Below are 25,533 nucleotides of genomic sequence, written 5' to 3' on the forward strand. Positions count from 1 at the left end.
ACATACAGTCATATAATTGCTCTTAAATTGTAGAATGTTTAAAGTGAATCACCTGAGTCACATATCTCTGCAGCCCTACAGACTTTGTGTTCTTACGTGGGTCCCATCGTAGGATTCCCACATGTCACACAGGGTGATGTGGTCTGAGTGTTTTGAGAGGAAAAATAAATCTCTGATTTCTACAAAATAAATCCCCCAATTTATAGGCCTCACATGTTTTGAGGACTTTTTATATATTTTCTTATAATCTTTGGAAACATTTTCCTTTGTTTTTGATTTTTTTTATTGACTCTGAGAATTTTGTACAATGTGTTTTGATCATACTCATCCACTCCCTTGATTTCTTTCCGATCAGATTCATTTCTCCTCTACCTGCCCAACATTGTGGCCTCTTTTTTTCCCATTTTTTTCCTAGATATTTTATTTATCTACATTTCAAATATTATCCCCCTTTCCAGTTTCCCCTCCAGAAGCTCCCTATCAAGCCCCTCACCTCCCTGCCTCAATGAGAGTGCTCCTCCACCCACCCATCTGCCCTGCCCTGTCCCACCTCCCTGCCCTGTCATACCCCTATACTGGGGCAAGCCTTCACAGTTTCAAGGGCCTCTCATTCTATTGATGCCCTGCAAGGTCATTCTCTGCTTCATTTGCAGGTGGAGACATGGGTTGCTCCATGTGTACTCTTTGGTTTGTGGTTTAGTCCCTGGGAGTTCTGGGTTATCTGGTTGCTTGATATTGTGTTCTTCCTCTGCGGTTGCAAAATCCTCAGTTTCCTCACTCCTTTCTCTACCTTCTCCATGTGGGATGGATCCCCATGTGTGGCAGTCTCTGCTCTACACTTTGTCTCCAAAGTGAGTATTCCTCCTGTGAGTATTTTGTTCTCCCTTCTAAGAAGTACTGAAGCATCTACACTTGTGCGTGCTTATCCATTCCTTTAAGGTCTTCCAATTTGATAGAATACAGATTTTTTTTTTAAAGCATGTCCTTACAATTCCATGAGTTTACTCCTATCTGTAATAATGTCTCCCACTTTATCTGCAGTTTTAATGTGGATTCTCTTCTTTTGGTTAATTTAGATATATATCTGGCTATATAACTTTTCTCTTATTTTATTATTTCTTGGTCTTTTTGTAGATAGCAGATCACTTTATAGTCTTGTCTGCCCTGGAACTCAGTACGTTGACCAGACTGGCCTCAATGTCAGAGAAATATGCCTACCTTTGTTTCTGTGTTAGAATTAAACACACATACCACCAAGCCTGGATTGTTAATATTTTCAATGAACTACCTCTTTGCTTCTTTGTATCATTTTTCTTCATTTCTATGCCATGAATTTTAGCCTTGATTTTGAAAAAAATATATTGTTATTTGTTCTGTTTTCTGCAGGCTTTTGTTGCATCACTAAATTGTTAATTAGTGATCTCTAAATTTTTTCATGTATACTCTGCTATAAACTTTCCTGTTAGGCCTCCATACTCCATTGATTTTGGTATTTTCATTCATGTATAGGAAGATTTTATAATTTTCTCTCTTGATTTTTGTTTTTCTTTGACCTAATTGTCATTCAGTAGTGTATTGTTTAGCTTCCTGGAGTTTGTGTACTTTCTATAATTCCTATTGGTGTTGATACCCAGCATTATCCCATTGTGGTCTACTAGAACACTTGGTGCTATTTCACTCTTTTCATCTTTATTAAGACTTGCTTTGTTTCCTACCATGAAGTTAATTTTGGAGAACATTTTATGAGCTACTTAGTTTTTGGATGGAATGCTCTGTAGCTATTAGTTAGAACCATTCGAATGATATCAGTGAGTGGCAGAGTTTCTTTTATTATGTTTTGATTACCTATCTACTGGTTCAAGTGAGGTATTGACCCCCTTCCACAGTCAATGTGTTGGGGGTCAGTCTATGGTTTTTAGATCTAATGCTTCCTTTATGAAATTTGATGCCCTGTGTTTTGGTGTATGTAGACTTAGAACTGTAATATCCTGTTGGTGAGTTTTTCTTTTACTAAAAATCAACTGTTCCTCCTTATGCCTTCTCACTAGTTTTTATTTAAGTCTATTTTTCTTGGAGATTAGAATAGCTATGCCTGCTTGTTTCTCAGTCCCATTTCTTTGGAATACCTTTCTCCATGCTTTTACCCTAAGGTGCTCTCTGTCATTGATGTGATTTTTGCTTTCTGGAGGAAGCAAAAATATGAATGTTGTTTTCTAATTCAGTCTGTTAGTCTGCGTGGTTTCTTGAAGAATTGAAACAGTATTCAGTTAAGGAGTGTCTGTTCCTGTCATTTTGTTGGTGTCGTGTTTTCTTGGACCTCATTATTATGTGTCCTGCTGTTCATTTTGTCCTATGACTTCTTGCATGTATCTACCCTTTTCAGTTGAAGTAATCCTTTTAGTGTCTGTTGTAGGGCTTGTTTAGTAGTCATTGCTTTAGTTTGTTTTTAACATAAAATGTTTTTATTTTTCCTTCAGTCTCCAATTCCAACAATGAACATCTGTGCCTTTCCTACTTAGTCCTTAATGACAGTAAAATGACCACTTTATTAATAATAAAAAGGAGTATGTGATGTGTCTTTAGTTGTAAACAACCAAATATGTCTGGTGTGTCTTTCATTTAAATCACAATATTTTCAGGCAGCATTTATAGCTTCATTTGTCAAATATACATTTCTTTCACTCCGACTGATAAACTCGCTGAGCATATTTTATTATTTGACACATATATCCTCTTGGTAGAAGTTAGCTTTCAGAATGAATCCAATTGGGGAGTTTGCTCACAATTATCTTAGAGCCAAGAGACATGAAATAAAAAAGCAGAAGACAGAAAACTTTCAGTAATATTTGTGGGACCACTAGTATACCTGTAGATACAGTATCCAGCTCACTTAACATATACCAATGCAAGAACATTCATGATTGGAAACATAGTTCTTACAAGGTAACTGAAGCATGACACAACCCACCTGCCCCAAGTGTCATGTCCCTTTCATCCCTTGCCTTTTCTGTGCTGCCTGACTGACATTCAGCTTTATTTATGACAGAGGTACTCCTTGGAGGCTCAGTATTGTTGTTAGTAAAATAGATATATAATTTAATATGTATAGATTTATAGTATAAATATAGTATCTCCATATATGCATGTATGTGTGTGTATATATATAAATATATATATATGTGTGTGTGTATATATATATATATAAATAAAATTTGCCACTTCATATGATCTCAGTGTGGGTTGGGGTGGTGGACATATAGTTCTACCCCCGGCTCAGTATCTATTGGTACTTAATAGCTGCTGTGATGGAGTAGTTTTCTTTAATGGTGTGACCCCTGGTAGATCAACCATACTTCAGTACAGTCTCCACACCCAACATAAGTTAAGCAACACAATTTTGACTTCATGGTGTTAAAAAGATCTCTAATGTTGAATGAATCAGAAAGCAGAATAGATCCAGAAAGATTTGTGGAGGAGGGTAAATGTGATTAAAAAATACATTTTTTTGAAATTCTCAAAGAATACATGAAAATATTATGTAAAAAGTCTGTCTAATTTAAAAGAGTAGACAGATCAAGTCATATCTATGCTGAAGCACTTTGGTAATTGCAGATTGCTACAAAAATGTTAGGTATAATGAATCCTAGCTGGTCTCTTCCTCTCAGGCAAAGTACTTTGTATTTATTATTTGAACTTTTGCCTTGACAATTCTTTGTCCAATAGCAAGTGTAAAGTACTGACTGCCTTTTTGTTATTGTTTTGGTTGTTTGGTTTTCATGCTTGCCTTATGGGGTTCCTGCAACTTAATAATACAGGCTAAACTGTTAAGTGCTCCTTTACCTCATATTTCGTTCCTGAACACCCAATCAAGATAATAATCCATAAAACACAGGAACAAGAGTTCATCACTTGTTAAGTTTCAAATGTATTTATTTAGGCACTTGCCTTAAAATGCCTTTCCATTAATTCCATAGAGCCGAAACTGTGTGAAGCTGGGCCCTCCTGCAGAAGGAGAAGTCATCCAAGTCAAATGGCCTGATGGTAAACTCTATGGAGCAAAGTATCTTGGATCAAATGTTGCGTACATGTATCAGGTGGGTGCTGCTCTCTCTGTGGTGCTTGATGAGATGAACAGGAGATACCAGAAGTAGATAACATAAGTGTACTATGGGTGAAAAAGACACATGAATTTTGTGCTTTTCCTTTTATTTTGTGAAAGAGGCAAAATGTCAATGTCTAGCAGCCTGGGTTTCAACTTACAATTTAGTTGCCTGAGAATATCTAACAATTGGTAAATGGTAGTTCAGTATATGGTTCAACTGCTAGATAGGCCATTTTCCCTGTGTTTTCTAGATATATTTATTTATTAGATATAAGTATACTGTAGCTGTCTTCAGACAAACCAGAAGAGGGCATCAGATCCCATTATAGATGGTTGTGAGCCACCATGTGGTTACTGGGATTTGAACTCAGGACTTCTAGAAGAACAGTCAACACTCTTAATAACTGAGCCATTGCTCCAGCCCTCCCCTGTGTTTTTATTATGAAAGTTGGTTTATCTCACCTTAAGCCAGAACATGGAGCTTGGATTATTATAGCTCAGCAGTAGATCACTTGCTTTGCATGTGCAAGGCCCAGAACTATAGGAATCCAACAGACAGACAGACTGACAGACAGACAGATGGATGGATGGATGGATATTTGTATGTACGTATGGATGTAACATTCATTTGTCAAGTTGATACAGTGTTATATATTACTTTTGTATTAACTTTGTGATGGATGTTCAACCAGCAGCCCCTTACTTGATTTCCTTGGGTAGGGAAGCATAACCCAGGCATCTCAGATAAAACTAAGTCAGTAGAGGAACATTGTTATATGTTGTAAGGAACTTAAAGTTGTCATCCACTCAAGTTTAAAGAAATAGTTGTTTAGGAAAAGGTAAAATTATCAATTGTATATCCTGTTCTCTAGGGAATTCTACTTGATAACTAAACAGGAATTTTATATTTTTATCTGAAATAAGGATGAGTTCAACTCAGAAAATGGAAACAACATGGTAGCACATGTGCATTCCTATTCCCCACTGAAGCAACAGATTTGTAACAAATCAACATTCTAGTATAAATGGTATAGTAAAACAGGGAAAACAGAAGATTCAGCTGCAAAACAGTTTAAGAATAATAAGACACTGGTTTGCGAAAAGGAACTTAACCAACTGCCAAGGGCTTAAAAGGAAGAATACATTACAAGATAGGGTACCAGAAATTAGAACAAAATGTAATTAAAGATGCTCAAAGAAGTCTAGAAAAAATAAGAACACTTTTTCATGGTCTAGGAAATCCCACAGGAGTTGGTATTCTGTCAGGTTTTTGGTCATGTTGATCAGAACTAGAGTTATCAGGGAAGAAGATCCTCAATTCAGAAAATGTTTCCATGAGACTGGCTTGTAGGCAATCTAGGGCACATCCTTTTAATTAGTGGTTGATGGATGGGAGCCTAGCTTATTGTGTGTGTGTGCCATTCCTCTGCAGATAGACTTGTATAAGAAAACATGCTGAGAAAACCAGTAAGTAGTGATTCTCCAATTCTTCATGGTCCCTGTTTTAGTTCCTGCCTTGAGGTTCTGCCCTGACTTCCTTCACTAATGGACTGTAGTGCGGAAGTGAAATGAAATAAAATCTTGCCTTCCCAAGTTGTTTTGATTTCAGCATATGTATTTTAGGGTTATGTATAATGGGGTAAGTACCACAGCATCTTTGCAGCAGATTGAGCACAATTAAGTAAACCTCTGGATAATACTGAAGATTCCTTGAGAAAGTATTAATATAGCATTCAAAAACAAAGTATCATATTAAAAAGAGCAATAGTGAAGCTATGTAACAAAGCTCATTGCTATATAAAAGTATCACATATGAAAATGCAGGCTAATTAGTACTCACTGTGTTAGCCCAGGAACATAAAATTGCAGCCATAAATATGGAGTTAGTGAAAGTTAAAGCTGGTATTAAAAGTATCTCTTTAATTACAAGTAGTATAAAATTCCTCATTAAACCAAGTGCCCTTTGAGACTGCTTTGTGCTTTCTGTTTTTTAGCTTCACATAGAATAAACCAGATATTCATTAAAGTGCAAAGATATAAATATCAGGCACACAGTAATATGCTAAATCTATGTATGTTTTTGTGTGTATATGAATGTATGGGTCTGTGTGCATATTGTGTATGTTTGTGGTTATGTGTATCTGTGTTTATGTGGATTGATATGGCTCTTTGTGTTCATATTTGTATCTGTATATGTTTATGTATATATGTGGCTATATATATCTGTGTATATTTGTGTATGTAAGTTTGAGAGCATCTCTGTATATGTGTGTCTGTAGTATGTGTGTGTGCTTATGTCTGTTTATGTGATTGTATGTGTATGTGAGTGTATATGTTTGTATGTTTGTATACATAAATATTTTATTCTCACAATAGTTCTGCAAAATAGGATTTATTAACTCCTGGTGTTCAAATAAGGAAACGAGATACTTCAGTGAACAAATTTTAACTATTTTAAGGGGAAGAACATATTTTGTCATAGTTTATAAGAGCGTACAGCTAATAAAAAGAAGAGTCGATTACTCTTTTCTCTGTCCCAGTGAGAGGAAACAGCTGTCCATGCTTGTAGTAAAGTTTGCCTGTTTTGAGACTTAGAAAAACTAGGACAGCCAGCATTGTTTTAGGAAAGTTGTCTTCTTTTAAAGTTTCCAAATGACATAAAACAAAAGAAAGTAGTCACAGATAGTTAAAGCTATGTTATCAAATGTATAAATGAGAAGACACCTTGCCTACTTTGATACTAAGGGAGCCATCTTGAAGGTAGAAAAGGCCAGGATGAACCTTATTTTTACTCTCAGCCTTCTAGGCAGTAGCAACAAAGTATTTTTGTGACCACAGCCTGATTAGACCTGTTGTAAAGCTTCATCTTACTTTAGTAGTACATGGATGTAAATGAAAACAAGAACATGTATAATGTGTGCTTCCATCTATTTTCTTGATGTCACAGAACCATTGCATGATTTGACTCATCTTTGGACTTTTGAAGTACCACTATATTCTATTAAAAGTGAAAAATACAGAAAGTCAAAATAGCTGGAGGTTCTAAATCCTCAGCGACTTAAGAGTTGCAACATATCAAATGTCTACTTATCCCACCAATTTTGTTTTCTCCTTAAAAAAAAAAAAGTTGGAATAATTCTTGAGTTCCCACTATCCAGGCCTCAGCTAGGCCAGGATCATGGACTTTCTCTAAGTTTCCTAAGGTCTACAAAAAAATTTCAGGATTAGTTGTCGTTATTTTACTAACATAAGAAAGTTGAATATGTTTTTCTTTTAAAAGATACTGTGCTTTCACATACTTGTGACATTTACCTGCTGTGAACTAGAGGTCTATTTGAATTTGGAAAAATAGTAATAATTATGAAAGCTTTTTATGGTATATTAAAGAGATGACTGAGGCTGTGCTAGCTCTGGGTTCTGTGACTGAAGTTCTGCAACAGGATCTGTTACTCTGATTCTTTACCAATACCCTGGAATGACTAGTTTGAAAGATACATAAAATGTATAGGCACTGGCTAGATGAGCAATCACTGGAGAACATAAGAAGCCAGTAAACCTGACTTAGCTCATCTGCAGGTACAAGTATTCTCAAACAATAACTCTACAGATAAAAGTAAAATCAGCTGGGATTTGACAGGAACACACAATAGCAAATTATCCTAGTGCTTCTGTTTTAGAACCCTATAGAATATAAGTAAAGTACATAATTTTCTTTTACTGCAGGGGATTGCTAATAATTTTTTTCCTGTTAACTATAGTCAGGCTCCTCCCAGAGGAATATAAACCCAATCAAATAAAAGCTCACCAAGAAGACTTACATGAAACATACAGAAAGAGGGAAAGAGAGGGGAAGTAAAGAAAGACTAGAGGGCACATTCATCTCAGCAGATGTACAAAATGCAATAATATCAAAATAAGCCACTCTGACATCTCAATAGCATATTAACATTAAAAATCACTTGCAACCCATCAATATAAAAACCCATAGGTAATGGCATAGCTGAAATGCTAGAATAGATTTCAGGGTCTTACTTATGCAAACACTCAGTGGCTGAATAGAGAACTTAAGAAAAGCAGTTCCAGACCTAGAGATGAAACTTAATAAAATGGGAAAAAGTGAGCAGTTGGGGGAAAAAAAAAGCTCACAGAAAAAGTCAAAGAGAAATGCAAGAAATGAGTGAGCAAATCTATGTTACCTGCTCCTCTTTTCTCCCAGGAGGCTATTCACCACCAACCTGAGAGTACAAAGGGAGCAGAGACCAAGAGCAGGGTTCAGATGGCAGTGAATATAGTAAAATGACCTCCAGAGACTATAGTGAAATAGGTTTAGTTTATTATTTCAAGAGTAGGGTATATGAGGGCTTTCTTTATGGATATGAATGGAAAGGGCTAATTGATCGTGGCATAAAGCAAACAGGAAAGACTGATTGGTTATAATACAGCACCTAATTATCATGCAGGCAGGAAGCCAGAGGAGGATGTACATGCTTAGGTATGCAATCTTGCGGAGAGCTCTGTACAAGGTCACTTTCAGATAATACCAGCCACTTGTGTACAGGAACACTTTCCAGTCAGAGGCAGATAGGGAACCCCCTTCCCCCAAGAACATCCCCCATTTTTGTGCCAAGTTCAGAAAGCCATCATCATGGTGGATTGCTACCTTAATACAGGTTCCTCAGCACAAAACACAATATAAAGTACTGTGTACATAATCCACAGACAAAACCAAGTGAAAGAATGAATATCAAGAATAGAGGACAAAATTGGAACAATATGAAATTAAGTCCTGTGTAAAAGAAAAGAAACAAAGAAAAGAAAAGAAGAGAAAAGAAAAGAACATTGTCCTGACATTATAGTCCTGACATATTTGTTACTCAAGAGCCCTGGAATGTGTTCACAGGGTCATACCTAAGACTCCCACAGGGAGAAGAGCAAACTGAAATAAAAATCTAAAGGCCTTTGAATCGTGCCAAGGAATTTCCGAGAGATATATTATAGTCAAGATGTCAAAAATATAAAATAGATTTTAAAAGATTAAAGAGAAGAACATTGCATATTCATCATAGGAAAATTTTACCAAGAGGAGAAAAGTAATTATAAATATCATCCAGCGAGGTCCTATAAGCAGCTGCTCAGCTCACTCTCAAACCTTCAACTTCCCCTCACTGCCTTCACTCCAGGTGTGACCATGTCCATCAGTGGACTCAGAAATCCTACAAGATGTGCACCTCCAGTCCCTGGACCTTTAGCAGCCATTCATACATGAGTGCAACTAACAGTGTCAAAATCATTGGCCAGAGGGCAACTCTGGAGGCTGCATTGCTGATGCTGAGCAATGTGAGGAGGTGGCCATTAAGGATGCCAGTGCCAAGTTGGGTGAGCTAGAGGCTGCCCTACAAAGAGCTCAGCAATGTATAGCCAGGCAGGTTTAAGAGCACCAAGAACTGATGAACGGCAAGCTGGCACTTGACATTAAGATCACCACTTAACTACAAGCTGCTAGAGGGCAGGAGAACAGGCTAGAGTCTGAGATGCAACACTGAGTATCCATATGAAGATCACTCAGGAGTAATGAGCTCAGCTTATGAGGCACTCACTAGCTCTGGTTTTAGCTGTAGAATGAGCTCCCTCCCAGCTGGGCTCCAGCTCTGCCTAAGGGTCTAGTTTGTTTATTCACACCCAAGCTGTGCTCATGAATAAGATTGAGACTGATAATGGAAACTGGTTTTGGTATCTCTCCTAAGTGAATGGCCACTGAAGTTTCTGCCAGCCGGTGTACCAATAGCTACTCAGGGCTCACAGCGGAGACAGCTAATATGGCAGAATATGGGGAATAAGAGACCCACCTGATCGAGGATCAACCCTAACCCTCTGGCCAACCTTGGGAGGAATGTCCTATCTGGGATAGCCTCTGGCCCTTGCCTTCCACTCAAACCCAACTTAATTGTATTTTCCAAAATAAAGCGTCAACCAGCTCTTAAAAAAATAGCATCCAGCTATCACCCTGTAATTTACAGCAACAGCCTCCTGTAAAAATACTCTGATATGATAATGGCACAAATGTTAGGGGAGTAACTGAACACTTTTAAATTGGACTTAAGACCTGCTCTATGAGATAGAACCCATATCAAAAACCTGAGACTAGATATTCCATGAGCCTAGGGAAAAGACTGCTACTCCTAGCCTACCAAAGGAACATAGTAATGAAATGACTTCTGATAACTTATAGCTATACCCATCAAGCAGAGTATGGATCATCCTCATCAGAGCAACAACTTCTTGCACTGTATAACAACTCAGAGATGCACACCTGGACAATGTACAGAGCGTGTGCAACTGTACTGCTCGGGACAAGTGTTTCAACTCTGAGGAAGAAGTGGTGTTTTTTTGTTTATATTAGTAATCTTCCCAGATAAAACCCTTTAAGTTTTCATAGAGCACTAACTCTTAACTTTCCATTTTTAAATTGCCTTTTAAGTTAGCACACAAGTAATGGATTTTATTATGCCATTCATGGAGATATTCCAATTCACTTTGTTCTTCCACTCTGCTCCTCCATCCCTGGCCTCCATTTTTACACCTCAGATAACTCCCTTCTGGTTTTACATTGCTATGCATTCCATTGCCCTTTCTCCCCGATTCCCTTAACATATCATCTTTACCTGTCAAGGTTCCCTTTCAACATATCAACACTCAGACACCAGACATAAATAAAAAATTAAATCTACATATGAAAGACAATATCTAATATGTGTCTTGGGGGGGGGGTCTGAGTTTCTTTGCTTAACACAATAATGTCCAGTTTCATCCATTCTTCTGGAAATGACATAATTCTATTTTGTTCATGATGAATAAATTCCTTTATATGCTTGTCTTATTTTCTTTGTTTACTGGTGGATATATGTAGTGTGGTTCCATTTCCCTGATAATTTGAATAAATATAGAAATAAACATCGATGTGCAAATATCTCGGTGATATGTTGACTTAGTCCTTCAGAGATGCACCACAAAATGGTATACATAGATTATATCATAGTTCTGTTTCTACTTTTGTAAGGAGCCTCTATGCTGATTTCCACAGGGGCTGTACTAGTGTAGAGCTCTACCTGTAGTGTATAAGGTCTATATACCCATCAAGCAGAGCATTCCCCTGCTTTCTCCACATCCTCCTAGCATCTGTTGTTCTTGTTTATTTGATAATAGCCATTCTAACTGTAGCAAGAATTTCAGACCAGTTTTAATTTGCATTTTCCTGATAGCTCAGAATATTGAACAATTTTTCAAGCATTTATTGTACATTTGTATTTCTTCTGAGGATAATCTATTCATTTTATTAGCCCATTTACTAATGATTTGGGCTTTTTTTTTTTTTTTAACTTGGTTTGGTATCTGTTGTTTTTCAATGTTTGTAGTTCTTTAGGTGTTCTGGATATTGCTGTCTCATGTACAGTTCTCAAATACTTTTTCTAATTTCTATAGGATGTTTTTCTTTCTGCAAATAATTTCTGTTTATAAGACATGAGCCCATCTTAATGTAGGATTTGCCACTTTTCAGATAAATTATCTGATCAGCCCTCATTTTTCTTAGTTTGTTTTGAGCTTTTAAAGATTTCATAGCTCATATTTTGTCTGCCCAGTTCAACAATCTTGGCTGTTTCTCAGCTTGCTTTGATCTTAGTTGGGTAAGAAAATGATCTTCTAATAACCCTGACTTTGGCTCATTTTCTCTGTTGACAGTCCTTTATTTCCCTGCTTCCTACTGCGCTCCCCCATAGTTATTTGGAACTCTGTAAAAAATGGTCAGTACTTGTTTGGTTTTACTACATATCACAATGCCTTTTGTTTCTTTAGGTTGAATTTGAAGATGGATCCCAGATAGCAATGAAGAGAGAAGACATATACACCTTAGATGAAGAGTTACCCAAGAGAGTAAAGGCTCGTTTTGTAAGTGCCAATGACAAATGCTACGTACAGACCCATTCCCGTTAACTCCTCATTCTCTATGCTTTCCCAAGCCTAAAACAACCTTGGCTTCTGGTTAATTTCGAAGAAAGCCATACTAACTTTTCCCTTGTTGTAACCTGATGAATGCAAGTCTCCAACATGAATAGAAACAGGAAAATGATTGTGTACATAGTTTATTTCTAATGAGATCAAATGGCAGTACTTTGTATTAAAATTTATTGACACACAGTCATAGTTACTAAATCTGTCCTCTATACAAAACTCTGGGGGTAAAGAAATATAATATTAAGGTGTTTACTCTCTGTTAGTGAAAATTACATTAAAAGAAAAAAATTCAACAATAGATTAAAGAGGTAGCATTAGACAGTGGTCTCTAGTAATCTTATGTATTGATGAGGTTCTGTGTAACACATTCACTGATGTTTGTGTCTAAGCTCTCACTTTCATAAAAACATAACAAAGCCAGATTATTGGTAGTGGGAATAACAAAAGAGTTATAAGTATACATGTGTATGTACATATATTTTTTGCCAAGTCCAGTGCATGCCACTAAATGATAAATAAATATGGGCGGCCTAAACTTAAATTATTTTTAAATGTAATTCATAATAATGTAGGTTTCATACTATTGTATTATAAAGTATTTAGCTGAATTAAAATTAAGTCTGGTTTATTCATTTGGAGTCATAGCATCTCTCTGAAATAACAAATTTCAACAGAGAAATTAATTTTCTGAATAAATTTGAATTTTTTTCATACAGAGACAGAGTTATGATACATTAGTCTTTTTTGAAAACCAAGGGCTTCTTTTAAGTTGTGAATGAAATGTCAGTTTCTCTGTTGTCAGGTGAGATCCTGACGGCAGGGAACCCATTCCCTCTCAGCTTCACTTTCAGAGGAAGGACTTTAAAAGCAAGGAGAGGACAAGATACAGTGTCAGTGCTGCTGTTCACCCACTGAAATGTAGGGTACTTAGGAGACCTGTATGCACTCTTGAGAACATTCTAGTTAAAAAAGAAAATGATAATACCTGTGAGCAAAGAGAAAATTAAATGCACCAATTACAGAAACAAATGTTCCTGAAACCTGGGTAACTTGTCACTAGGTTTTACGATCTTGAAACCTAGAACTAGAGGATGGCACTACTGTTCCATACCCGTCTTACAGAGAACCTGGGTTTGCTTTTCTACACTCACATCCACATGGTAGCTCACAAGTATTGATGACTCCAGAATCCAGTGTATCCAACCTCTAAGGGCAAACACTCATACACGTAAACTAACAATAACTATTTTTTTAAACAGTAAAGTCTCTCAAGAAAACCTGAAATTGTTTAGAGATGGCTGCCCCTCAGTATATATCCTTATCTCCCATTGGCTCACCTCTACTCTCCCTGTTTTGTTTTGATGTTTTTAACTTTTATTAGCCCCTAAACATTTGGATAGGGAATACATTAGTAAGCCTCTTAGTTTTCTGATATGTATAGCTGGTGTGTGCATACTAAATTGATTCTTAGAAATTTCACATTCATGTTTTTTATAAGTTCACTTTCTTCTCTAAACAGATAAAATCTCTTTATTCCATAGTAGAAATGGTCTTGATTCTATGATGCCTTCTTGGGTATTTTTTTTTTTTTGAACAAGTCTTCTGATGTGTATTTTGTGATGTGTATTAATTCTCAATATGTTTTTCCCCTCTGAGTTTTTTTTTTTTTTTGTTTTATTTCTGTTTTGAAACAGATCCACATGTGAGCTAGGCTGGACTTTAATTAACTAAGAGGCCGAGGATTTCTTTGAGTTCCTGGTCTTCCTCATGCCCTTCCTACATGCCAGGATGATGAGCATTTGCCACATGCCCAACTTCTCTGAGAGTACTTTAACTTTAATAAAATAGTCAAGTAAAATACACTGAATGCAGTCCAGTATACCCAGCAGCTAAGCCCAGTAAAAAATAGTGTCTTGGAGCTACAGCCCTTGCCACTTTTATTACTAGATCAAGGACTGCTACACTCTTCAGTCAGTAACTTGCCTTCAGGTAGGTTGTCTCGTACTGTTCCAGTTGGAGAGTCAAATCTAATTGAATACTCATTAATAGATAGTTTATACTTAGAAAACTTTTTGGTTTGAGGAAGATTGATAAACAACATTTATCATCGAACTTTCATGTTTTAGTGACTTTGCCTCCCTCAGATTATTCTGGCTTGGGGAGAAATGTTTTAAGAGAGCCATCCAACTGCGTAATAACTGTGCTGGGCTCTTTTGTACTCTTTTCAGAAATAGCCCCATTACCTTTTATTGTCTCACAGAGTAACCATGGCAACCATTGCATAATTAACTAGAGCTGCTGGTAAATTGACTTTACTATTGTGTTTAAGAGGCTGACTTCTGCTATTTCCACACAGTAACAACACTTTCGTGGATGTTTTATTCCTTCCTTTGGTAACGTTAGCACTTATAAAAGTGAAATATAAGTCAGAGGACGTGCTTTCTAAGTGTTACTGAAACAAAATGTTTCTTCCTGATGACAGAAAGATCCAACCAACTCACAATTCTAAATTTCCTGCCCAAATGAAATAAGGCACTCTCTTGGGAAACCATAGATTAGCCTCATGAGCTGGTAGGCAGAAAATATATGCATCTGCCAACTTGAAATCTTTCCAAATTTCAAGCTTCCTTCTGTCTGTTCTCTTCCCTCTCTTCCTCACAATGGACCATGCTCCTAAAAGAGTAACAGTTTATCTACTCTGTTATCAACCTCAGGTATTTTAGTCCTTGCTATTGTTAGAATTCATACCTCTTTCCAGTGGAGAACATATTGTAGATTACAAAATAGCCTAGGAAATCAGGAATGAAATTTGGTGTTTTAGTGTAGACTCTAGGTTTATTTTTACCTGAGTATCTCAGCATAGTTTATACTTTTCACTACTCACTTACTGAAGAGTTTCTGAGTTCCACACCTGTTCTTTAGTGTTGGGACATACAACATTTAGTTTATAGTTCCTAATATCTTTTACCTTAAGAAACACCCAATGGGAAGAACATTATCCCTGCATTCATGCTCAGGGCTCAGGAACCTCCAGCTTTACTGTGGTAGAGACTCTTCCATGGAAGAAAAACTATCCCAGACAGAAAACTTAAGGGCCTGATATGTGGCTCATAATATAAAATCTAATCTTCTGAAAGAAGGAAGTAGGATGTGCTAGGTTGTAAAACTCCGGCCTTGGGAATGTTAAGATATTCTTGGAGGCAGGTAGAAGATAATATTAGAGATATTAGAGATCTCTTTAATTATTTAATTAGTAGCCCTCTTTAATTATTTAATTAGTGTGTTTCTAGAGAGCTCTTTTTTTTTCTAGGTGTTAAATGTGAGATAGAGTGGGACTGCTGCATTTGTTGTAGTGGTTCAAATGGAGAAGAGAGAAAACCTACATCAGGATCATGGCTATTTCAAGTCTATGGAGGGCTCCGGGAAGGATGGGAATAATAAGAGGGATCCACAGTACCATTAAAGTTTTGATAAATAATTATACAGATGAGCGTGGTATTGGCATTTAAGAAATTTAAGAAGGGCAGCCATAGAGGAAGTCTTTTAGTTCCATTTTATACAGAATAATTTGGAGTACATCTGAATCAGATTATCTAATGTACTTATTGGGGAGGGGTACATGCAGGTCTTGATGTAAGAGATCTATGCTAGAGTGAGAAATCCAGTCATCATCCCGTATAGGTATTGACGCCAAGAATATGGATCAAAGGCCCCAAAGTTGAACAGATAGTTAAGACAGTGAAGTCTGAACCATCAAAAATGAGCAAGCAGGTAGCCAGTGAAATAGTTAATCAACACAGAACTGCTATAAGACTTAGGAACTAGAGATTTAACCACACTAGCTTCAAGGAAGTGGAGAAAGGCTAAAGGAACAAAGAATTAAGAATAACTGCTGACACTCCCCTCCATCCCCCAAAAGACACGCTCGTTGGGGTAGAAGCCAAGTGGACCTAGTGACTAAGCAAGTGTTAAAGTAAAATTTGCAGCTACCATTCTAAAAGGACGTGACTATGACTCAAGATAGATTTATGGTAACTAAAATTTCATATTCTAATATAGAAGCTATTTCACGAGACTTTATAGTTTTTAGGACAAAGTAAGTACCTCAGTGAGTTTAAAGTACATTAGAGGTCACTATAACACGATGGGGGAAGTTTGCTATAGGCCCAAGATGCTATCTGATGACACCATTGGCTTTGGGGTTGTTGGGAGTCAGTGTTCTGTTAATGGATTCCAAAAAGGTTTTTATCTGTGAGTCACAAGATGTTACTTGCTACACAGAAATGGAAAGGCATAGATGGCTATTCTGAGGGGCTAGAACTATTGATGAGCTATTAGGTCTAGATCATTTTAATCTCACCACAGTACTTCCTCACATTCTAGTCAATTAGTTTCTAATGACAACGCTTCTTTTTTTGGAGTTTTTATTTACAGCAGACTCAATATGAGAAGACTTTAATTTTGTTTTTATTTGGGGAAGCTCCCTCAGTCAGGGTAAAGAAATTGGGACTAAATTGAGCCACAGATCTCTGCCATATGGCATGGGTGAGAACTAGCTAATGAGGAGGAGTAAACTTGGTGGTAGGTTCCTTCTACCATGTGATAGATCCCCAGCGTCTCTTCCCTACCCCTCCATGTCTAGTGTTTCATACTCAATATATTCCTGCATTTAGTCCACAGCCTCCGATATGCGATTTGAAGACACATTTTATGGAGCAGATGTAATCCAAGGGGAGAGGAAGAGGCAAAGAGTGCTGAGCTCCAGGCTCAAGAATGAGTATGTGGATGATCCTGTGTATCGTACTTTCCTGAAGAGTTCTTTCCAGAAGAAATGTCAGAAGAGACAGTAGTTGCTAACATGCAACAGCCACAGTGCAGCTCAGACCAGAAGAGGGAAGACAAAGGGACAGCCTTGGGGTATGCACTGGGACCCGTGGATGGGTGCTTCTGTGGTACTGGTAATAAATCAGGCTTCTAGGATTTGATTACCAAGCAACCAAGAAGAGACCTATTACTTGCTTCTGTCATCTGATTATCCCTCAGTCATTTGTTTGACCCCAAAGAATATTACTACGTGAAGGGAAATAGCAGTGAATGGCCCACTAGATAAAACTCCTGCCAGAAAAGAGGTTGTTCCCTCTCTTTGGCTCAGGTCCCTCCTCAGGGAACATATATGGAGGCTCCTTTGCCCCAGCTCCTTTAGTGGAAGCCTCATCACCCTAGAGGTAGGGTGATAATTTATATATTTTCCACAGCCAGGGAAAGATTCTCACTCATATTTGTTTTAAGTGGCAGTTTTTATAAAACATTTTTAAAACACAAATGGCATGTATGGTAATGGGATTTACCTGTGTGCTATCTCTATCCCCTTGTACAGAACTTTTCCATTTTTTTATATTATTGCTTTTGATTGTGTCTGAAAACTGAGTTGACCTTTATAAGAGGAAATTTTTTGCTCTTGAAGAGGAATTCATATGAAGTATATGGGAATTTTATATATTTACAGAGGAAAAATCTTGGCCTGATATTTTGAACACTTCATAATTCCTGTTCAGAATAGATATTTATAAAATATATATTTCTTTCATTATGTGTTTGTAAAAATTAGAGTTTAAAGAAATATACTTAATGCATACTTTTAAACTAATGTAACATGATTTTTCTTTCCAAAAGCCTGGAAATGTATTAGTATTTAAAAATTAAAATCTGTTTTCTCCTGTGCTGTCTTCTGTCTTTGCTCATTTGTTCAGGTTTAAGCCAGTAGATAATGAGCTCTCGGGAAGGTGTGGTAGTGCATACCCTAGTCTCATTATTTGGGAGACCGTTGCCTGTCAATTTTCTCTAAATTAAAATACCTCCGCCCCCAAAGGAGGGGCTGCTCATGAAACTTCAGAGGTAAACAGAAGTCTGCTTTTACATGTCTGTAAAAGCAGAAACTGGGAAGGTTTTCAAAGGCCCCTTACTAGCTTGGCAAGTAGACTTTGACCAACCAAGATACAAAGGAGAGCACCATACATTTTGTAATGCAGTGGGAGGGGTTGCCTCAGCAGGCCCATGCTGAGGCATCCTTCACCCCCACCCCCCCACCCCTCACACAGGTACCAGTCATAGGACCATGGGTCTACTATAGAATGAAGTTTATTTGGGGGCATAGAGGGATGAGAAGGGAGTGTGGGAAAGGGAACAGAGGGACAGAAAGAGAGGAGAGAAAGAAGGGAAGAGACCTACAGGAACACATGAAGAGGGGCAGAGAGGATTGGAGGGAACAAACTTCTTTTATAGCAAGCCAGGCCCCTACCTGGCTATTGATAGTTAACTGTTGGGCAGAGCCTACAGGAATTGCTAACAGAGTATCACAGGACTACCTACGTGCAAGCTGTGCAGAATTTCAGGTTCGAAATTTTTCGATTATAAAGCTGCTTTTGAGTCATCTCTCTTTTAAGTAACCCTCACCCATACTCTTCTTAAAAAACTCCATAAAACTCATTGGATAGCCAAGTCATATACATTGGTCTATTGTGGATTCCCTTTCTTGGATGAATAGATGTGTATGGTGCTCACATGTATGTGTGCATATGATATGTATATGTGTACATGATGGTGATAGATATGGTATATGAAATGTGTGTGCCTGTTGCATCTTCCCAGGAAAAGTCATCACACAATAGGCTGAGGCAGGATTATTCCTGTCTAGTCAATAGGGAAAACTTAGTCTCCAAAATTCAAAAGCAGAGAAAAACAGTTGTTATTGGGGAACACTTAACACATTTTGTGGCCCATGCTTTTAGGTCCTCCTTTTATAGCTGAATACCTTCATGGCAGTGTCACTGAAAAGAAGGTATCAGCACATTTCCAGTGCTAGCTAAGATGTTGCCCCAACTTCTAGAACTTTAATTGTCTGAGTCCCTTCAATATGGAGTAAACTTTCATAGTCTCAGTTACATCCTTCATTTTACAAATGAGTGAAAGACAAATGAGGAAAGGAAAGATGATCCCAAAGCACACAGAATAAATGAGTATTCATTTTCATTCACCTGCGGCAATGGCAGCATTTAGTTTGCCAATAGCTTTTGAAGTTGGCTGACTTATGCTGGATTTAACTCACAACTGCTTCATGTGGCTCTCTATGAGCTATCCTGGGTATAGTCTCAAAATAACTATAGAGACAAGCGAGCAGGTGGGCCCAGATGAAGTTCATTTCAGTCCCCATGTGAGGAGTCTCCATGAAATCTCCCATATGCTATGTGAGGAGTCACCCAAAATCATGGATTGACTGGACATTTCAACCATTTCAGGGCAAAGGGTACAGTGTGTTCTGTTACTGGGGAGAGAGAGTGAAGTACGTGACAGCCACAATTCAAACAGTTCTCATTTTCTGGAGTGACTCATGGGATGACCTCAAAGCTAGAGAAAGCACACAAACCTAATTTCACATTTCATTCAACCTTTTCTGCTGGTATTATGGATTTATTTTATTAAGTTATCAGGCTTGAATTTTCTGTCTTTTAGGTTTTAAATGGAAATGAACTTTCACAATAGTGTAAGACATTAAGAGGAGTTAATCTATTTAGGATCATTTGTTGTGTACAAGTTTTCCTGACAGCAAAATTCAGATTGACTGCCACAGTGGGAAAATGTGCAAATTCTTGCATGATCTCAAATATAGTTTTCTCTTTTGGTCTCATTTAAATAATGTTTCTATAACCCAGAACAGCCTTTGCAAAGTCCTGGGCACAGATAAGACTTGTGTTCACTGTATTCTTCATAAACTAGCTATTGGCTCTCTCACTAGACAGAACATTAAAACTTTTCCCTTACTGTCTGACACTTTAATTGTAATTTTAATTCCTGTGTATTGCACTAAGTGCATGTTCAGTGTGTGCATGTAGCACAAAATCAGTTAACGTCCTCCTACTGATTTATAAATTGCTTAGCTGTGACAATTCTAATGTAACACTAATTGCAAGTCATTTCTCTGCAGGTTAAGAGCTTAGTAAAACTGGTTGGCATATTTCACAATATTTAATTCTTTATGTGTGCTTGAAATGAGGGCAGCATGATCATTGTCAGTTGAATTTTTGTTTTTAATTCATCTAGAGAGAAATCGAGACAAAACATCTGTTGAAATACCACTTGACTTCTCAGAATGTTATTAATTCCCACTAGTTATAGACACAGTACAAAATCTTGTAGGAGAAAGTAGGCAGGATGCAAGTGCTACTTTTAGATTTTACTTTTAGGAAAAGGAGTCTGAAGTGAAACAGCCTCCATTTTGGATATGTCAGCTGCCCCATTAACTCAAAGATAATCCTGTTTCTTTCTTCAGAGGCTTAAAGCTCTTTTCATACAAAGTCTTTAACTTACTTAGTTAGACTTACACCAGATATTTTATATTATTTGTAGCTATCATGAAGGGTATTGTTTCTCTGATTTCTTTCTCAGCCCATTTATCATTTGTATAAAGGAGGGCTACTGATTTTAGTCTTTTTTTTTTTTTTTAAGGTAAGTTTGTTTCTAGCCACTTTGCTGAAGGTGTTTATCTGTTGTAAGATCCCTCCGGTAGATTTTGGGGGGGGGGTCACTATGTATACTATCATTTCATCCGCAAATATCAATACTTTGACTACTTCCTTTCCAATTTGAATCCACTGGATTTCCTTTAGTTGTTTACTGCTCTAGCTAGAACTTCAGTTACTGTGTTGAATTGATAGAGGAAGAGTGTACAGCCTTGTCTCTGATTTTAGTGAAATTGCTTTATGTTTCTTTTCATTTATATTGATATTGGCTATGGCCTTGCTCTATATTGCTTTTATTGTCTTTAGGTATACATCTTGTATCCCTGATCTCTCTAAGACTTTTATCATGAGGCATGTTGGATTTTGTCAAAGGCCTTTTCAGTTTATAATGAAATGATCATTTAGTTTTGTTTTTCTGTTTGTTTATATGGTCAGTTACTTTGATGGATTTTCATTTATTGAACCAGCCCTACATCTCTGAAATGAAGCATACTTGATCATGGTGGATAATGTCTTTAATTTGTTCTTGGATTCAGTTTTTATAGCAATGTTCAAAAAGGGAAGTTGGTCTGAAGTTTCTTTCTTTCTTTCTTTCTTTCTTTCTTTCTTTCTTTCTTTCTTTCTTCCTTTTTTTTTTTTTTTTGTTGAGTCTTTGTGGTTTAGGTGCCAAGGTGATTATGGCCTCATGGAATGAGTTTGGCAGTGTTATTGTTTCTATTTTGTGGAATAGTTTGAAGAGTATTGTCATTAGGTCTTTGAACATCTGGTAGAAATCTGTGCTAAAACCATCCTTCTCCGGGCTTTTTTTTTGGGGGGGGGGGAATAAGAGATATTTAATGACTACTTCTATTTCCTTAGGGATTGGTTGTAGGACTATTTAGTTTCCCTGAGCGTGACTTAACTATGGTCAAAAGTATCCATTTAGAAAATCATCTGTTTTGTTTTGATTTTCCACTTTTGTGGAATATAGGCTTTTGAAGTAAGATGTAATTGTTTTGTTTTGTTTTGTTTTTTTTAATTTGCTCAGTTTCTGTTGTTATGTCCCACTTTTCATTTCTGATTTTGTTATTTTGGATACTGTGTCTCTGCCTGAGTTTGGTTATTTCCTGCCATCTACTCCTCTTAGATATGATTGCTTCATTGTATTCTAGAGCTTTCAAGTGTTAAGTTGCTAGAATGAGATATCTCCAATTTCTTAATGAAGCCACTTAATTTTATGAAATTTGTGCTTAGCACTGCTTTTATTGTGTCCCATAAGTTTGGGTATATTCTGACTTCATTTTCATTGAATCCTAGAACCTCTTTGATGTCTTTCATTTCATCTTTGACCTGGTGGTCATTGAGTACTGAGTAGTTCACTTTCCTTTAGTTTGTAGCCTTTCTTTTGTTTCTATTGTTGTTGAAGTCCATCTTTAATCCCTGATAATCTGATGAGATGTAAGGGGTTATTTCAATCTTTTATCTGTTGATGTTTGCTTTGTGAAGAAGTTTCTGATCTATTTCTGCTAATATTCCATGAGGTTCTCAGAAGAAAGTATGTTTTTTCTGTGTTTGGGTGAAATATTCTATAGTTATCTGTTAGGTTTGTTTGATTCATAATCCCAGATTGTTTCATTATTTTTGTCTAGTTTCTGTTTCAATGACCTATCAGTTGGTGAGAGTAGATTGTTGAAGTATCCCACAATTAATATGTGGGGTTTCATGTGTGATTAAAGCTTTAGCAGTATTTCTTTTATGAATGTGAGTGTACTTAAATTTACAGCATAGATGTTCAAAATTAGCATGTCTTCTTGGTGGATTTTTCCTTTGAAGTCTCCTTATAAATCTCTTTTTATTACTTTTGGTTGAAAATCTATCTTATTAGATATTTGAATGGCTATTCCAGTTTATATTTTGGATCCATTTGCTTAATGTCTTAATTAGGGTTTTACTGTTGTGAAAAGACACAGTGACCAAGGAAACTGTCATAACAGACAACATTTAATTGGGGCTGGCTTACAAGTTCAGAGGTTTAGATCATTATCATCAATGTAGGAGCATGAGAACATCCAAGAAGACATTGGGTTGGAGGAGCTAAGAGTTCTACATCTTCATTTGTGGGTAGATAGGAGAAGACTGGCTCCCATGTAACCAGGAGGAGGGTCTCACTGCTCACTCCTATATAGACACACTTCTTCCAACAAGGTCACATTTACTCCAACAATGTCATGCTTGCAAATAGCTTGGAATAAGAATACTCAAACAATCATATTTGGAAAACCTTTTTCCAGCCGTTTACTCAGTGGTAGTGTCTATCTTTGTTGTTGAGATGTGTTTCTTGTATGCCACAGAATGATGGATCCGTGTCTTTTTTGTGGGTGGGGGTAGATTGTTTCCATTGATGTTGAGAGATATAAATGGCATATGATTGTTAATGCCTGTTATTTTGATGTTGGTAGTGTTTGCATATGTGTGCATGCACATGTGTGTGTATGTGTGTGTGTACGTGTGTTTGTGTGTCTGTGTCTGAGTCTCTTGTTTTTCCGCGTGTGAAAATTTTAATTTCTCATGTTTTCTTGATTTTAGTTATTCTCCTTGTGTTGGAGTTTTCCTTTTATTATCCTTTGCAGGGCTGTATTTGTCCCCCCCCCCTCTCTCTCTGTGTGTGTGTGTGTGTGTGTGTGTGTGTGTGTGTGTAGGGAAACTACACCCTAGAAAAAGCAAGAAAGTAATTTTCTTGCAACAAACCCTAAAGAAGATAGCCACACAAACATAATTCCACATCTAACAACAAAAGTAACAGTAAACAATCGCTATTCCTTAGTATCTCTTAACATCATTGGACTCAATTCCACAATAAAAAGACATAGACTAACAGACAGAATATGGAAACAGGACCCAGCATTTTTCTGCATACAGGAAACACACCTCAGTGACAAAGACAGACCCTACCTCAGCATAAAAGTCTGGAAAAAAATTTTTGAAGCAAATGGTCAGAAGAAACAAGCTGGAGTAGCCACTGTAATATTGAATAAAATGGATTTTCAACCAAAAGATATTAAAAAAAAGATAAGGAAGGACACTTAATACTTGTCAAAGGAAAATTTTACCAAGATGATTTCTCAATTCCCAACATCTATGCTCCAAATGCCAGGATAAAAGAAACTTTACTGAAGCCTAAAACATATTGCACCTCACACAATAATAGTGGACACCCCACTATTATTGGGGTCAACACCCCACTCCCATCAATGGACAAATCATGGAAACAGAAAATGAACAGAGACACAGGTGTCATGATCCAAATGGTTTGACAGCTATCTATAGAACATTTCATCCTAAAACAAAAGAATATAAATTATTCTTCAAACCTCATGACAACTTCTCCAAAACTGACCATATAATTGGTCACAAAACAGGACTCAACAGAAACAAGGCGATTGAAATAATTCTATGCATCCTATCAGATCACCATGTACTAAGGCAGGTAGTCTTCAATAACAACAGAAAGCTCACATACACATGGAGGTTGAACAACACTCTCCTCAATGATAAATTGGTCAAGGAAAAAATAAAGAAAGAAACACTTCTTAGAATATAATGAAAATGAAAACACAGCATACCCAAACTTATGGGACACAATGAAAGCTGTACTAAGGGGAAAACTCATAGCTCTGAGTGCCTCCAAAAAGAAACAGAAGAGAGCATACATTAGCAGCTTCTTGACAGCACACCTAAATGCTCTAGAACAAAAAGGAGCAAATACACCCAAGAGGAATGGACAGAAGGAAATAATCCAACTTAGGGCTGAAATCAACCAAGTAGAAACAGAACTATACAAAGAATCAGCAAAACCAGGATCCTTACCCAGACTAATCACAGGGCACAGAGAGTGTATCCCAATTAACAAAATCAGAAATGAAAAGGGAGACATAACAAAAACAGGAAATTAAAAAAATTATCAAATCCTATTACAAAAGGCTATCCTCAACAAAATTGCAAAATCTGGAGGAAATGGACAATTTTCTAGCCAGATACCAGGTACCAAACTTAAATCAGGATCAGTATACCATCTAAACAACCCCATGACTCCTAAGGAAATAGAAGCAGTTATTAAAAGTCTTCCCAATCAAAAAGAGACCAGGACCAGATGGGTTTAGTGCAGAATTCTATGAGACCTTCATAAAAGACCCCATACCAATACTGTCCAAACTATTTCACAAAATAGGAACAGATAGAACTACCAAATTCCTCCTGTGGAGCCACAATTATGTTTATACCTAAACTACACAAGGACCTAATGAAGAAAGAGAACTTCAGACCAATTTCCCTTATGAATATCGATGCAAAGTAATAAAATTCTTGCAAACCAAACCCAAGAACGCATCATTAGCCATAATCCAGAGGCTTCATCGTGTGGATGCAGGGATGGAAATCAATCAACACAATCCACTATATAAACAACTTAAAGCAGAAAAGCCATATGATCTTCTCATTAGAAGCTGAGAAAGCATTTGACAAAATTCAACACCCCTTCATGTTTAAAGTCTTGGAAAGATTAGGAACTCAAGACCCATATATAAACACAGGAAATACAATATACAGCAAAACATCAAGCTCAATGGAGAGAAAGTTGAACCAATCCCACTGAATCAGGGACTAGACAAGGCTGCTCACTCTCTCCCTACCTATTCAATATAGTACCTGAAGTCCTAGCCAAAGCAATTGGACTGAGAATAACCAACCATTAGAATGAGAATGGGGTCTCCAAAGGAGGAGTTACAGAAAGGACTGGGGTAACAGAGTGGGTTTGCAACCCAATAGGAAAAATAATATCAACCAACCAGATACTCCAGAGCTCTTAGGGACTAAACCACCAACAAAATAGAATACATGGAGCAAACCATGGCCCCAGATGCATACGTA

General features: G+C 37.1%; 1 protein-coding gene across 7 annotated transcripts in view; it reads left to right on the forward strand.

Moving 5' to 3' along the window:
• Kdm4c (lysine demethylase 4C) overlaps positions 1 to 17,834 on the forward strand; it is a 192,671-nt gene extending 174,837 nt beyond the window's left edge. For 6 of the 7 annotated variants that reach the window (XM_087548042.1, XM_087548041.1, XM_087548044.1 and 3 more), the window contains 3 exons: positions 3,975 to 4,094; positions 11,954 to 12,046; positions 16,786 to 17,831. In XM_087548042.1, coding sequence (XP_087404168.1) covers positions 3,975 to 4,094; positions 11,954 to 12,046; positions 16,786 to 16,962 — 390 coding nt within the window. In that variant the 3' untranslated portion in view covers positions 16,963 to 17,831. 7 annotated transcript variants of the gene reach the window in all.
• The last annotated feature ends 7,699 nt before the right edge of the window (positions 17,835 to 25,533 follow it).

The sequence above is a fragment of the Rattus norvegicus genome, chromosome 5, assembly GCF_021556685.1.
Source record: "Rattus norvegicus strain SHRSP/BbbUtx chromosome 5, alternate assembly SHRSP_T2T, whole genome shotgun sequence".
NCBI classification, from domain to species: Eukaryota; Metazoa; Chordata; class Mammalia; order Rodentia; family Muridae; genus Rattus; species Rattus norvegicus.